Here is a 14,702-nt window from a genome sequence, read left to right as displayed (position 1 = left end):
TCTCTTCTCCATTGGCTACTATCCCATCCTTAATGGACTTGCATGCTTCCTTCATCATCTCTATGGAAATGACTGTCAATTCTTAATAAATCTCTCCTGCAAGTCCCAGATCCTCCTTTTCAATTGCCTGCATGTCACAGCTATTTGTCCAAAAATACCTCAGATTCATCATTTCCAAAACCATTTCCATTATTCCACCTATCTCGACCCCAGTCTGATTTTTTTCTTGATGTAACTTTTCTTGGTTTTACTGCCTTGTTCCCAGTCATTTGGATTTAGGAAATCTTAAAATGATTTTTGACATTTTCTTCTCCTCATCTATTTCAACTAATCAGTTGATGATTTCTTTAGTTTCTACCTTCATGACTTATCTTGCATTGAATGTATTCGTTTCACCCAGCCAAAGCTTCACTCGAAGTTTTCCTTTCATACTGCAAATGCATCTTAACTGAGCATGTAGTTTTCAGTGTCATGTCTCTTTGACCTGTGCTGCACAGATGTTCTGAACTAATACTCCTAAAACTTAGTTACAATTATAGAACTCTCGTGTTCAACATCCTGCATCAACTTCCCACTGTAAGTTGCCGTACAAGGCCCTCACTATATTGTCCCATCTTTTTCCACCAATATTTTCCTACATATGCCATACTCTGCCCAAACCTAAGTACTTATTCATTCTTCCAATTTTATATGCACATTCCTTCTTTTATGCCTTTGCTGATTCTATAAATCCCTGATGTTCTGCCTTTTCATCTTTCTTTAGTGAAGTTACTGATTCAAGGATTCTGCTTAAATCAGTCTTTTCACCTCTCTCTATGAAGCCCCACAGGACTTTATTTGCACCTCATAGGAAGTACCTATTATTCAGCCTTGTATTATTATTGTCTATATAATTTTCTCCTGCCCACCCCCCTTTCTAGATTGTAAATTCACTGAGAAAAAAACAATGCACAGTGTGGTGCTCTTCATCAAATAAGAACTTAATAAACATTTGTTAAATTGGGTTAGCCAAGCAAGCCTTCACCAAAAATGAAGGGAATTCATTAAAATAATTCCTAACAGACATGTTTTTCTCCCTCAGTGTTTCCTGTACAGATCAGGAGAAGAGATGGAGAACAATAAAAAGCCAAACCATTCCATCTGCTTGTCTCATATGAGCATGCACGTAATGGGTAAATTAGCCCATGAGAATTAGCGAAGTATGTTTAAGCCACCAAGGAAAACATTACTATGTTACCACAGCTTTTTATCACATACTGGAGAGGTTCAAAATAGTTAAAGGGGTTTAAGAAGAGCTTGCTTTATCCCCAGAGTATGAATTATAAATAGAGGAATACTGGGTCAATGCTAGTAATGTGTTCTACCAGCAGAAAACTTCTAATTAAAATAACTTACCTTATAACTGAGATAACCAAGTAGTATTGTTTCAAAGAGACTTATCAATGCCACTGAAACCTAAAATATAAATTATACCTTAATGAGAAAATCCAACAAAATCAAAATATATATTCTGATTACAATACTTTTAACTTTATAAATATGTGCATATATGTGTGTATATGCATATATACTTATATATATATCATATATGATATGTGTATATATATATATATATATATGATATAGGAGGTGCTATGTGGCACTTTAATTTCTATATACAGGTGGTAGGCAGCAGGCTGTCCCAGGCACTACAGCTTAGTTTTTATAATTTCTAATACTCCTCAATAAATCTTTTTAAGTTTATTACCACAAATGTAAATGTGGGATTGGAACAGTCAGATGGCTGGAATCTTCACCATATGTAAAGAATAGGTTTTGTTTGTGTGTGTATTCTTAATACACACAATCACACACAACTGTCCCATCACAAATAATGCTCTCCCCCAGCCACACCACCACCATTTCAGTACACCCACCAAAAATGGCAGTTCCCTTCAGAAAATAAAAGAATACAAGCTTGGAGTTAAAGGATACTTTCCATCCTATCACCCACTTCAAACAAAATGAAACATCCTCAAACACTAAACAAAATAGTCCATGTCAGCACTTCAAGATACTTTCAGATTTTATTTGAATGGACTTCGCAGCCAATTCCCCTTCTGCCGCTGGACATGGGCATCCTGCAGCCCCCTAGACAAGCTTCCACTTTTCTCTCTATTCTCTACTCTTTATACAGTTTCCTCTGCTCAGCTACCAAAGAGCTATGATTGCAACAGAAAAAGTAACCAGTAAAGACATCCAAATGATTTTGTGTTAAAGACCCTAAGCACTTCAGGAGACAGGAATATAATCAAAATAAGCAAGCATCAACATGAAATAACTGAGGTAACAAATATATTTGTTCATAGATTTGTGAGAGTACAGTCAATCTGCATGAGAAAGGCAGATACCACAGAGTTTTAGATTCTGACTCCTGTTGGAATGAAAACTTTGATTTAGGTAAAATATAAGAATTTTAAAACATATGAATGCATGACAATCTAAGTAAAATAAGTCCAGAAGTACATACAGAGACAGATAGTAAAATAGAAATTTTTCACTTTTTCAATTTTCTCCATAAATTCTCTAAATCATAATCTCTTACTTTTTCTAGAGGTACACATTGTTAGATGATCTTGAGACCACTTTTAGCATGAATTGCCCAAAATCCTATGTGAAAATGAGTGTTTTTATTATTTTAGAATATCACTATCAGATAAAAAGCAATTTGAACAGATCAAAATATATTTCAAAGTCATATATAACTATTCATAAAAATATTAACTTACTTTACAAGTGTGTACGGCACTGAAATGAAAGTCAGTAAAAAAAAAACATAAAACACAACTTGACTTCAATAAAATACAAAATATGCAGACATAGTAAAGACTTGATTCATAGTTATAATCACAATGCATACATAATTAAAATAATTCATTGTCACATATAAAATGTACAGACCTCACAATCAACCTGACTTTAAAAGACAACCCAAACATTTGATTTTAAAGTATTTTAAAGGTTGTTTATACACAGTGAGACTTGAGTCCTTCCATTTCTTCCAGACTCAACTGTTTTTAATCTTAGAAACTCTCCTCTTTGAATGATTTTTGCTTTTGAAAAACAATAGAAACTAAGAAGTATCTGCAGGAAAGAGACAAGAGTAGAGGAGATGGGAAGTTGTAAAAAGTTTGCCTGGCATGAAATTCAACAAAAAAAGGAATAAAGATAGATCCAGAGGACTCCAGGGAACACCCCAACAATGTAGTTCAGACACACTGTGCTCCACAGGTTCCCTTACTCCTCTTCAAGACTCCTTTTATGCCAGGGCACACTTTTTGTTTTATTTACAAAATTATCTGCTTAGGGACCAAGCTCTTCCTATTGGTAATATGAACTGTTTGTTCATTTGTTTATTCATTTAACAATTATTTATTGAGATTCTACCATGTTCCCAACATTGAGCACAAAAGGTAAAAAATGCAAACATGGTTATGGGCTTTTGATTAATTTTTCAAAGATGATATAACCTAAGACTTTAGGAATGCCTAAAGTAGTTTGGGGAACTTGTTGTGCCTTCAAACAAGGTTGGGTTTACTTTAGTTTCCTTCAGATCCTCAAAAGCTTTCTGAAGTCTAAACCTGATCATGAGGAAATTCTCAAAAGGTAGAATGGAGGGCTCACGTAGACATGAAGAAAGGAATAAAAATTTTAAGATGTGCATCAAGATTAATTAAACAATAAACGAAAACTCATTTTTAATGTCAAAACTTTTCTCCCCGGTAGTACTGCTCAGTAAAATATAAATAAATCCAGAAATATAGGAATACAACAAAATTGTACATAACCTGTAAGCCCCATAAAGGTAGACTTCTGTTCACCCAAAAGATATGAGACCTATGAAAAGAATAATAAGACATTAGTTTTTTTTTTAATGAAAAAAGCATTCATTTTCACATTTTCACTAAAGTTGGAAATATTTAAATGTTGTTACCATAAAAAAACAATAAAATACCATAACTAAAATTAGAAAAAAAAATCTTACATTGCTTCAATTTTCTTTTTGGTAATACTCGTCTCTGTTCCAGGAAAAAAAAACCCTTTTTAATTTTGTTTTCGGTCTCATGTTAATCATGTAAGAAAAGACAATGGGCCCTTATTTAAGGAGTGAGGATGGCCAGGGTAGAAAAACTCAAACCACCTGCTAATCAACGCTCCATTGAAAAGCCACTTAAGGCTCTTCCATAAACTCTAGGACTTTGTTATTTTTAACACAATATATCGGCAACACACATTCAACAGTTGAAATAATCAGAAGAAAGTCAGTGACTCAGACTGCAGAGCACATTTATATTCAGATTTGAATCTTTATAAAATATTTAATATATCACCCAAAAACCTGTGACTGAGGTTAGCATAAAACATTATGCAGGGGCTTCCCTGGTGGTGCAGTGGTTGAGGGTCCGCCTGCCGATGCAGGGGACACGGGTTCGTGCCCCGGTCCGGGAAGATCCACATGCCGCGGAGCGGCTGGGCCTGTGAGCCATGGCCGCTGAGCCTGCGCGTCCGGAGCCTGTGCTCCGCAACAAGAGAGGCCACAACAGTGAGAGGCCCGCGTACCGCAAAAAACAAACAAACAAACAAACAAAAACCATTATGCAGGACAAGGAGTAATTGTCCTTAAATGTCTCTTAAAAATCCTATTATCTCTGACGTTAAAAATTGTTTATAGTCTGCAAAGAACACCATACATTCTAATGTCCTCCTAGTTATAATTTCTCACTGTTTATACCTCACCCTTACCTACATCATTTGGTGTACAGTTGATTCAAATACTAGTCATTCACAGCAATACACTCTACTTAGGAAAAGATGAAAATAGCTGTATTACGCTGCCCAAAATATGCAAATAAAAAACATACAAAGCAGAACAAAGCCTACTCACTAGAGTTAGGAAGTATTCGAGGAATCCCATAAAAGACTGTGTATTTTTAAATCTTTGAATCATTTTCTTTTTCATAATATGTTAAACAAAAATAAAGGGTAAGAAACTCTTTAAAATTCTTGTTTTAAAGAGAATTGCAAACTTTAGAAAACTATTCAAAGAAATTACCAAGCATATTAGACTAAAGTACTCTTTGTGATTCTAGAATGTAACATCTACCTGGGTGATCAACATCTTCAGTTGCTCCAAAACAAACCCGTGACCTTTCTCACCAAAACAGGTCCTCTCAGGTTTTCGCATCTCAGTAAATGGAACCAAATTCCATTGTGTTTGGTTAGCTGAAGACTTAGGCATCGTCTTAGATGCTTTCCTCTCCTCTATTTGTAAATACTTAATACATGAGTCACCAAACCTTTTCAATTCTTCCCACCAAATATCTGTAGAATGTATCTACCTCTCTTCATCTCCACTACCACAGCCACCTTAACCTAAATTAATCATTTTTTGCAACTGGACTCTTGCAAAAGCCTGCAACTGGAACCCTAAACCTCCTTTTGCCTTCTACAGTTTTTCTCCAAATTACAACTACAGAGATTCTTTCTAAATGCACATCATCACATCACTCCACTGTGTATTTTTTTGAAGCATTTCCTTTTTTAAAAAAATAGTTATGTATTTGTTTTTGGCTGCTTTGGGTCTTAGTTGCAGCATGCGGGATTGAACCCACATCCCCTGCACTGGAAGGCAGATTCTTAACCACTGGACCACCAGGGAAGTCCCTCCACTGTGTACTGACACTTCACTTTTGTCAAGATAAGGACCAAAACCCTTGACCTGGCATTCTGAGACTTTGTCAACTGTGACATGGTCCTTCCTATCACAGCCCTTTTCACATGTTCTTCCCTTATCCGAGAGCTCTCAGCTCAACCCTCTCTCAGGGAAACCTTCCTGAAGGCTTCCCCTTGATCAATGTAGCCAATGAATCTCCATGTGTAGCCATGCCACTCATCATACCTCCCCTGCCACTCATCTAGGTTGTAACCTTGTATTTGTTTGTAAATGTATTTCTTGAATAGTTGGCGCCTCACTAAACTGCAAGCTCCACAGGATGAAGTAGTATGTCTATTTCACCCACCATTATGGTCCTAGTGTCTTCCCAAGTACGTGCCTATAGTAGGCTAGGCATTCAATACAAACAAATGGATGGTGCCAGTAAAAGCAAATTGTGAGTGATGAACTCAGCAACACTGTCATTTCCAGAACACATCTCACATACGTTCTCAGTAACATTTGAGAAATCAGGCCAAAATACAGTATGCAGGAGCAAAGAGGGATAATACATATGTTTTTTTGCAGATAGAAATGGTATGCTACAAAAACTATGAAATAATTAAGGCGATAGCAATCTCTGTAAAATCATAAAATAAATTGCAAATAAGATGTTTGAGAACATTTTCAAAAAGAGATTGTAATTAGCATAGATTTACTAAAAGCTAGTTATCAAACTAATGGCCTTTTCTTTGATCTGACATTGTTTTAATAGGTCTTGAAAGATCAGATACTTAAATTTAAATAAGACTTTGAAAAAAAGATTTTTTTGGACAAGACTGTGCCATGTGGAATAAGTTTCATGATCCTTAAAAAAAGTTTCTATAAGACTGTAATATGTAAAGTTTGATAAAAAGTAAGATCTCCAATGGAAAGTCATCTTTTACATCCATTTACCAGGGACTAAACTGAATAAATGCATAGAAGGAAAATGTACACATTCTAATAAAAAGCTAGTGCCCAAACTCTCCTGCATAAAATAAATTTATCAAGAAAAAAGAATGTGGGATCTGACCTGCACAGTCCTAGAAAACCATCAAAACAAACAAGAGTTGAAACTGAAACTAGCAGACAGACTAATTCCAAACGAGGCTTCAATCCCATTGACAAAAAATCACTTGGAGGAAAGAAATCCTGTACAGAAATATTTATTGCAATATTATTTAGAGCAGGAAAGTAACTGGAGTCTACCCAACCAACAAAAAGAGAATAGTAGTAAGTAGGCTCCTCATCGTTAACAACAGCAAAAATACCATCCCTGAGAAAAAACTCACTGATAAAAATGATGTAGATAATATTGTCATAATTGTATCCGTGTGAGTGTGTTACGCGTATACGTGTATAGATAGAATTTACAAAAGACTGGTGGTCAAAATACTAAAAATACTTATTTCTAGGTATTGAGATTTTAGGTAACTTTTACTTCCTTTTCCTTGCCCTATGTATTTATATGGCAATAATCATGAACCATTTATAAAGTCATAAAAATAAATTTCACTTTTTAAAATTATAACAATAAAATAACAAAAGCAAACATAAAAATGAAATTTATATCACTCAGTTATTCTAAATTAAAGTAGGCCTATAAAAAAAAAAGTAGGCCTATAGATAAAATCATGTTGAAGCATCATTATGAAAACTGGAAGAACCATATCAAACAATGGAAATAATGAAGTTAAATATGGAAAATTAATAATATGCAGCCCCAGCCACTCTTCACAGCGCACTTATTTATGGTGAATAAATACCTCTCCTAAAGGTAAGAAAAGAGTTGCTGAAAATGTCAGAACTGCTTTGGCCACAGAGGTGGAGGTCAGGCGGTGAATATGTTAACCGGAAGAATCAAGCACCTGGTAAACATGCGAAAGTAACAGGGTCACCACATGGGGCAGAATTCATATGAAAGACTTGTGGGTCACAGCTCAAGGTGAACTCGGGTTGCCAGAGCTCCAAACACAGAAGGCAAGCTAGTATTGTATTAACGAAAGTGTAAGATCCTAAACCAGGGAGGAAAATTATGACACTCGCCTAACCATAACAAACACTAAGCAATGAGTACTGCCTGTGGTTCTGGGTCCACGTTTTGAAAAACAGACAAAATTTAGCATGTGACCAGGATACTGAAGCATAGGAGAGTCTTGACAATATATTAGGAACATTTTCCAATAGCCAAATCCTTTCAAAACTCAGGTATACTTTACACTAACTGTCGGAGTGTGGACGAGAGAACTAAATGTTGAGCCTTTGAGAGAATGGAAGTTAAGAGCCTTTCCATCTGACACACACGGGCTGAGGCAGAAGTGGCTTTCCGTCTATCAACATTCGTTCTCCCCTTCCACGGTACAGAGCTGGGTGCAAAAAGCGACTCTTCATCAAAAGGCCACATTTCTCAGGCTTTGTGTCAAGGTATGACATGTGACCGATTCTCAAATGAGATCTGAGTATGAAATACAAGTAAGAGTGACGCTCCTCATTTGTCGGCCAATAATTTTAACAACTGTATGTGTCTTCTCCATGCTCTCTTCATCTTTCTGAAAGCTGACTGCGAAGGATTCTAGGGTCTTAGGACAGCACATAGCCACAGAATGAAAGTGGCTTGCATATATATTATTGAACTTACCATGTTATAGTGTGTGTGTGTGTGTGTGTGTGAGTGTGTGTGTCGCCATATGGAGAAGTATACTGACTAAGAGCACCAGCATTAGACTCTAGTAAACAAAGAAATTCTTTTGAATTTTGGGGTTTACATGTTACAATACTTGGAGATGCTTTAATCTATACTATAACCAATGTATATGAGAGAAGAAAAGGTCTACATTATGATATTCAATCTTATTGGTCATCAGATATTTAAAAATACTGTGAAAATTATATTCCTTCTTTGAATAGTTGTTACCCTAAAGAAGAAATACCCTTTAAAATTGGAATGTCATCTCAACACACTTGTTGCTCTATTAGGCACTGATTTTAAATGTAAATCCAAGTACCATAAAATATAAGACATTTACATGCTTCTTACTTTTGTCTTTATCATTTGATGTTGAAAATTAATAATCACTTCAACAACTTTTAAAGTGGGAAAGGATGCGTGAGTTTTGACCCATTGAAGAGCCCCATAAGCACCAGCAGGCAATGAGTCAATGCTGATGATTCAGCTCTCAATGAAATTCATGAACTACATGCTGGATGTGTTTCCTTTACTAATGCCTTTAAATCATTTACTACAAACTGGGTGTACATGAGAGCTTGTCATTTGCACAATTCCATACATTAAGAGTAACATTCTTTTCATATCCTTCAGTTTGTCCACACCTGCAACATTTTCATATCAGTTTTGACTCCTGGGACTTAAAAATAAAGCAAAGCGGCACAAAATATCTTCAGCTTTATTATGTCAGAAGCTCTAATTAAATAAATCTCTTTGCTGAATTAGCCTGATTATTTTAAAATAGAGCCTGTGCTCATAAGGGCCACTGCTGTTTTTCATTAACCAATATTACATTGACAATGGGAACCAAACAGAACATTGTATTCAAAATAGAGCCCTGAGTTTTTTTGTTATATTTTTTCATTGCGGTAATCTGATTTTTCAAGTGTATATCCTCTGTAATTACAGTTGAATATTCTTACTAATATGGCATAGAAGTTAATTATGGGAAACTTTGTTCCTCTTAATGTTTTCAAATAATATTATCTCACTTTTTATCACCTGCCAATGCCCTTTTACTCTTAGAAGGATTCTATCATGCCTCATTTTATGATTCCCAGGTCTCTCTAAAGTACATTTTATTTATAAATCACCAAGTTTTAAAAACAATGCTGGAGGGTTTCTGGAAGGGTTTGAAATGTGATCCATTTTTAATAACACATAGACAGAAAATGTAATAAATGTAATACTAACTGACATCTCTAGGCAGTGATCTTCAATCATCTGGATTGTGCAACATTATCAGTAAAACCATTGAGCATAATTCCATTAATTCAGCAACATTCACTGACCCACCAAGTCCTATGCTAAGTATGAAAGCTACAAAGGCAAATACAACATGGCCCTTGACCTCGGTGAATGTATAGAGAGAAGAGAAGTAAACAGTGAAATCAAGGGCAACATGTTAACTGTGGTGACAGAAATATGTGGGGGACACTCGCAGAATCCCCAGAAACCACTCCTAACCCAGAGTGGCACTGGGTTATAGGTCATGATGTCAAGTGAGAGTGTCAGATTAAGTTTTATCCAATAAATTGTGGTCCTGAAGGTCCAAAGGTCCTGAGGTACGTTGAAAAAGAGTGAATGAGGAGGGACAGGAGTGGAAATCATGGGCCCAAGAACTGGGAGCAGATGTTCAAAGGCCCAGAGACAGTGGAGAGCAGAGTATAGGTAAGTAGCTTCAAGTAAGTCAGCATGGCCAGACTAAGAGGCTGGTGAGGTGAAGTAAACAAAGGATCTTCATTTACTCATGCTCACCCATTACTCAATCAATACTCACTTGTTTAATAACTACTAGTGCCATATGGTGCCAGGCTCTTTGGATTCAGACAACAATCTGTGCCCTTGTGAAATTTCTATTGCAATCTATATGGAACATACAGAAAACAAAATAAACAAGTAACAGACATACCCTATGTGAAAGAGATAAAGGCAATGGAGAAAAATGTAAAAAGAAAGGAAAAAAGAGTATTCAAGAGAGTCTTGTGAGGTGAATACAATTTTAAAAAGGATGTTTGGGTAAGGCTTCACTAAAAATTTGATTTTGAGTAAATATCTGAGGAAAGGTGCTAGAGTTACCTGATGGAACTCCAGACAGAGGGAACAGCAGGTATGAAGGCCCTGAGCTGGCAGGGTGTCTGGTGTGACCCAGGACCAGAGAAGAGGCCAATGTGACTGGAGCAAAGTGGGTGGGGGGGGAGTTGAGTAACAAGGGGGGAGATGCAGGGAAAATGGGGGGTTCTTATAGCCATAGCAGGTACTTTGGCATTCAGAGCACAGCTGTGCCAAGATCTGACTTATACTTTAAAGGAATACTGGCTGCTTCACTAAGAATAAACCAAAAGGGAGAAAAGGCAGAATTAGCAGGACTAATTAGGAAGGGTACTGCAGTGATCCAGAGGAGATGGCTTGGCCAGGATGGTAGCATTGAGAAGTGATCGTATGCTGAACTATCTTGAAGGTAGAAATGATGGAACTTTCTGCGCATTTTGCACATGCTGCAGAATGTGAGGAAAAAAGAGAAGTGAAGACTTACTGACTCCAAAACATTTGGCCTGAACAACTGTTCGGATGAAGTTGCTATCAACCGAAATGTAGGAGGCTGTGGGTTGAGCAGGGTTTGGGGAAGGATGGGGTTGCCATTCACTGAGATGTAGAAAAGCACAGAAGTCGACTGGAACATGGCAAGTTTGCAATGCCTATTTGACCTCCAAGTAGAGAAGGTGAACGTGTAGTTAGAATTTGGGGAGTGGCAGGGAGGTGCTGGCTTCCTGCAGACAACAAGTTAATCAGGGATAAAAAAAATTACTGCTGAGGTTCTCAAAGTGGAGGTCAAATAGGAGAGAACTTCTGCTTCTTTATATGTAAGGTAGGAATAATAACATTAAGTGTGTATTGAAGGAAATAACATATATAAAACAACTAGCCCAGAGCCAGAAAATATAAGAACTCTAAAATATAAAACCTTTTAAAGGGCTGAAAATTTCCTGAGGGTAGTTAATGTTCCTTTTCGTACCTATGTCTTCATTGACAGCAATATGAATACATACTAAGTATTCAAAACAGATATAGTGAAATATCCATAATTATATTCATTGAATAAATTATATCATAAAGGATTATCATGTAAATTATTACACAATGAAATTTCACTTTTTAATCTTTATCTCCAAACCCTTTAACACATATGAAACCATTTTCACTATCTAAACAAGCTGAAGAGTAACCAATTCATTTAAATGCATATTATGACTTCATTTTCCACTTAACTTTGATCTTTTTTTTTCTTTACTTTTCTTAGGGCGAACCTCCACATGAAAAAATAATTGTACAGAAGTTAGTCATCAAATTCGTTTTCTGCTTTGAAAATTATTTTCAATTTTGTAGGCTGGACAGAGACCCACAGTAGCTTTGACATAATAATTATTTAGGCCACTACACACCCAGTCCCCCTCCCTACTGCTTCTAGCAAAAGACAGAAACTAAAAGGAAAACCCATAAATGAATAGAAATGCAATTTAATAAAAGCAACATGATAACGAAGGGAAAAGTAAGTTAAAATAAATCAATGTCATTTAACTCAAATTAGATAAAGAACTACACAAGCTAAATCTGCGACTTGAATCAGGCATCCCAATAAATGCTGATATGTTTCTATTCAAGAATAAATAACCAGTTTTGTTTTTGTTTTGTTTTGTTTTAAGATTCCACATGTGAGATCATACAGTATTTATCTTTTTCTGTCTGACTAATTTCACTTAGAATAATGCCCTCAAGGAACCTTAAAAAAAAGTAATGTCTAGACTATAACTGAAAATACTTACAAAACTGGTATACAGTAGAGTAAACCTTTTTGGAGTATATGTGAATCAAGAACAGAAAAGTATTTGGGTCTTTAAAGAGACTGATTCATTTCAAACAATTAAATAGAGTACTTTGACTAGCAATAAAAATTGTATGGGTAGGTGTCAAGTATTAGCATTAGACAAATAGATAAACGAAATAAGAGATGTTTTCAAAGAAACTACAAATACTACATTGATGTATTAACTGAAAACCAGATCAATTTAATTGTGACAAACACCTAAAATGTCCTTGAAGAAATAAATTCTATACAACATTCTTTAAAATTATACTACAATTCAGGAGGTGATTCAAAATGGCAGTGTAGAAAGATCCTGAACACATCTCCTCCCACGGACACACCAAATCTATTGCTACATATGGATCAATTCCCTCTGAAAAAGACCTGAAAACTAGCAGAAGTGTTCCTCCACAACAAGGGATAAAAGGGCCACAATGAGACACGTAGGAGAGGCAGAGATGCAGTCTCATCAAAAACCCCACCTCTGACGCAGTGACCCACGGATGGGAGGAATCTCACAATACAGCGCTTCTCCCTGAGAAACGGGGAGTCTGTGCCCCACACAGACACCCAACCCTTGGGACCTGGAGAAATGAGCCCAGAAAACCACCAGCTTTGAACACCAGTAGGACTTAGGTTCAGGAGACCCAAAAGGCTGTGGGGTACTAGAAGTCTGCTCTTAAAGGGCTCACATGCAGACGAACTCACCCTAAGACTCAGAGAAAAGGCAGCAGTTTAAAAAGCACCTAGACCACATATGTAGGAGATTCATTAGCCAATCTTAAAGCAACTGCCAAGGGCACAGGGCTCTCTTTGGACATCATCAGGAAACAGAGGCACTGGTGGGTGCCATTTTTGTGTTTCCTCTCCTTGCTAGCATCACCCACACTATCTTGTGGCCCCAATGAAGCCCACGGGTGCAGAGCGTCAATACAGGTGATGCCCCTTGAGTACCTGGCCCTGGTGGCCAGGGAGGCCTGCATTTCTGGGCCTCAGGAGATTGAAATAATTAGGCATCACAGCTACCACCCCAAAGACATAGCAGACTGAAACACACCCCCAGTTTTCCACTAAAAAAGGCCCATTTTCTTGTCCTAGAGCCTCAGTGCAAGGAGTAGCTTCAGGCTTTCCACACATCTAGGGGTTACAGAGGAGCTCTCAGGGAACCTAGGCTAGGGGAATGCCATCTTTGCACCCTCCCAGGCCTTGCTACAGCTCACCAGTACCTCCCAGAAAAGAGCATATACACTCGTCTACAGCCCTGACTTCTGCAACTGTCACCTCCAAATTACCTGGTTTGGAGGTCAGTAAAGATAACAACAGTGGTCCCACCAGACTATATATATTTGCATATTTTAAAGCTGCTGCCTGAGAGTCTGGCTTCAAATCAGTCTGAAACTAGGGGCTGACTGAGATCCCTACCTTTGAACACTGATAGGGCTTAGCACAACCTCAAAATCTGGAACTTATCAAGAATAAACCACACTGCTTAAACAATCACAAAGATTTGAGAGACCACCAAGAGCTAGGGCAAGGTCAAACAATAATGTTCACTGCTTCACAATAGAACTCCTTCGAGACTGGGTGAGGTATCCTCTTTTGCCTAATACATAGAAACACAGAGAGGCAAGCAAAATGAGGAAACCAAGGAATATGTTTCAAAAGAAAGAGCAAGATTAAAAAAAAGATCTTTAATGAAATGGAGATAAGTAATTTACCTGACATAGAGTTCAAAATAATAGTCATGAAAATGCTCACCAAACTTGAGAGAAGAACAGATGAATACAGTGAGGACTTCAACAAAGAGATAGAAAATATAAGAAAGTACCAAAACAAAAGTCACAGAGCTGAAGAATACAATAACTGAACTGAAAAAAATGCAGTAAAGGGGTTCACTAGATCAAGCAGAAGGAAAAAAAAAAAACAAACTCAAAGACAGGATAATGGAATTCATTCAGTAAGAGCAGCAAAAAGAAAAAGAATGACTAAGAGTGAAGCCAGCTTAAGGGATTTATAGTACACCATCAAACAGACTAATATACACATGATAGGGATGACAAAAAAGGAAGAGAGAGAGAAAAGGGGCAGAAAGTTTATGCCAAGAAATAATGGCTGAAATTTTTCCTAACCTAGGGAAGGAAACAGACATCTAGGTCCAGGAAGACAAGAGAGTTACAAATAAGACAAACCCAGAGAGAGACACATTACAATAAAAATGTCAAAAGTTAAAGAGAGAATATTAAAAGCAGCAAGAGGAAAACAACTTTTTATGTACAAGGGAACCTCCATAAGACTACCAGCTTATTTTCAAGAGGAAGCTTTGCAGAGCAGAAGAGAGTGGCATGATAGATTCAAATTGCTGAAAAGAAAAATCTTAC

At 36.9% G+C, this 14,702-nt stretch overlaps 1 protein-coding gene across 4 annotated transcripts in view; it reads right to left on the bottom strand.

The window, feature by feature from the left end:
• Nucleotides 1-14,702, bottom strand: part of KCNT2 (potassium sodium-activated channel subfamily T member 2) — a 372,961-nt gene that overhangs the window by 233,406 nt on the left and 124,853 nt on the right. For all 4 annotated transcript variants that reach the window (XM_060142019.1, XM_060142020.1, XM_060142021.1 and 1 more), the window contains exons 4-5: nt 3,828-3,876; nt 1,396-1,455 (exon numbers count right to left, since the gene is read on the bottom strand). In XM_060142019.1, the coding sequence (XP_059998002.1) occupies nt 1,396-1,455; nt 3,828-3,876 (109 nt within the window). The remainder of the gene's footprint in view (nt 1-1,395; nt 1,456-3,827; nt 3,877-14,702) is intronic.

Source organism: Lagenorhynchus albirostris, chromosome 2, assembly GCF_949774975.1.
Source record: "Lagenorhynchus albirostris chromosome 2, mLagAlb1.1, whole genome shotgun sequence".
In the NCBI taxonomy this organism is placed as follows: domain Eukaryota; kingdom Metazoa; phylum Chordata; class Mammalia; order Artiodactyla; family Delphinidae; genus Lagenorhynchus; species Lagenorhynchus albirostris.
This window is presented reverse-complemented; position numbering and strand designations above follow the sequence as displayed.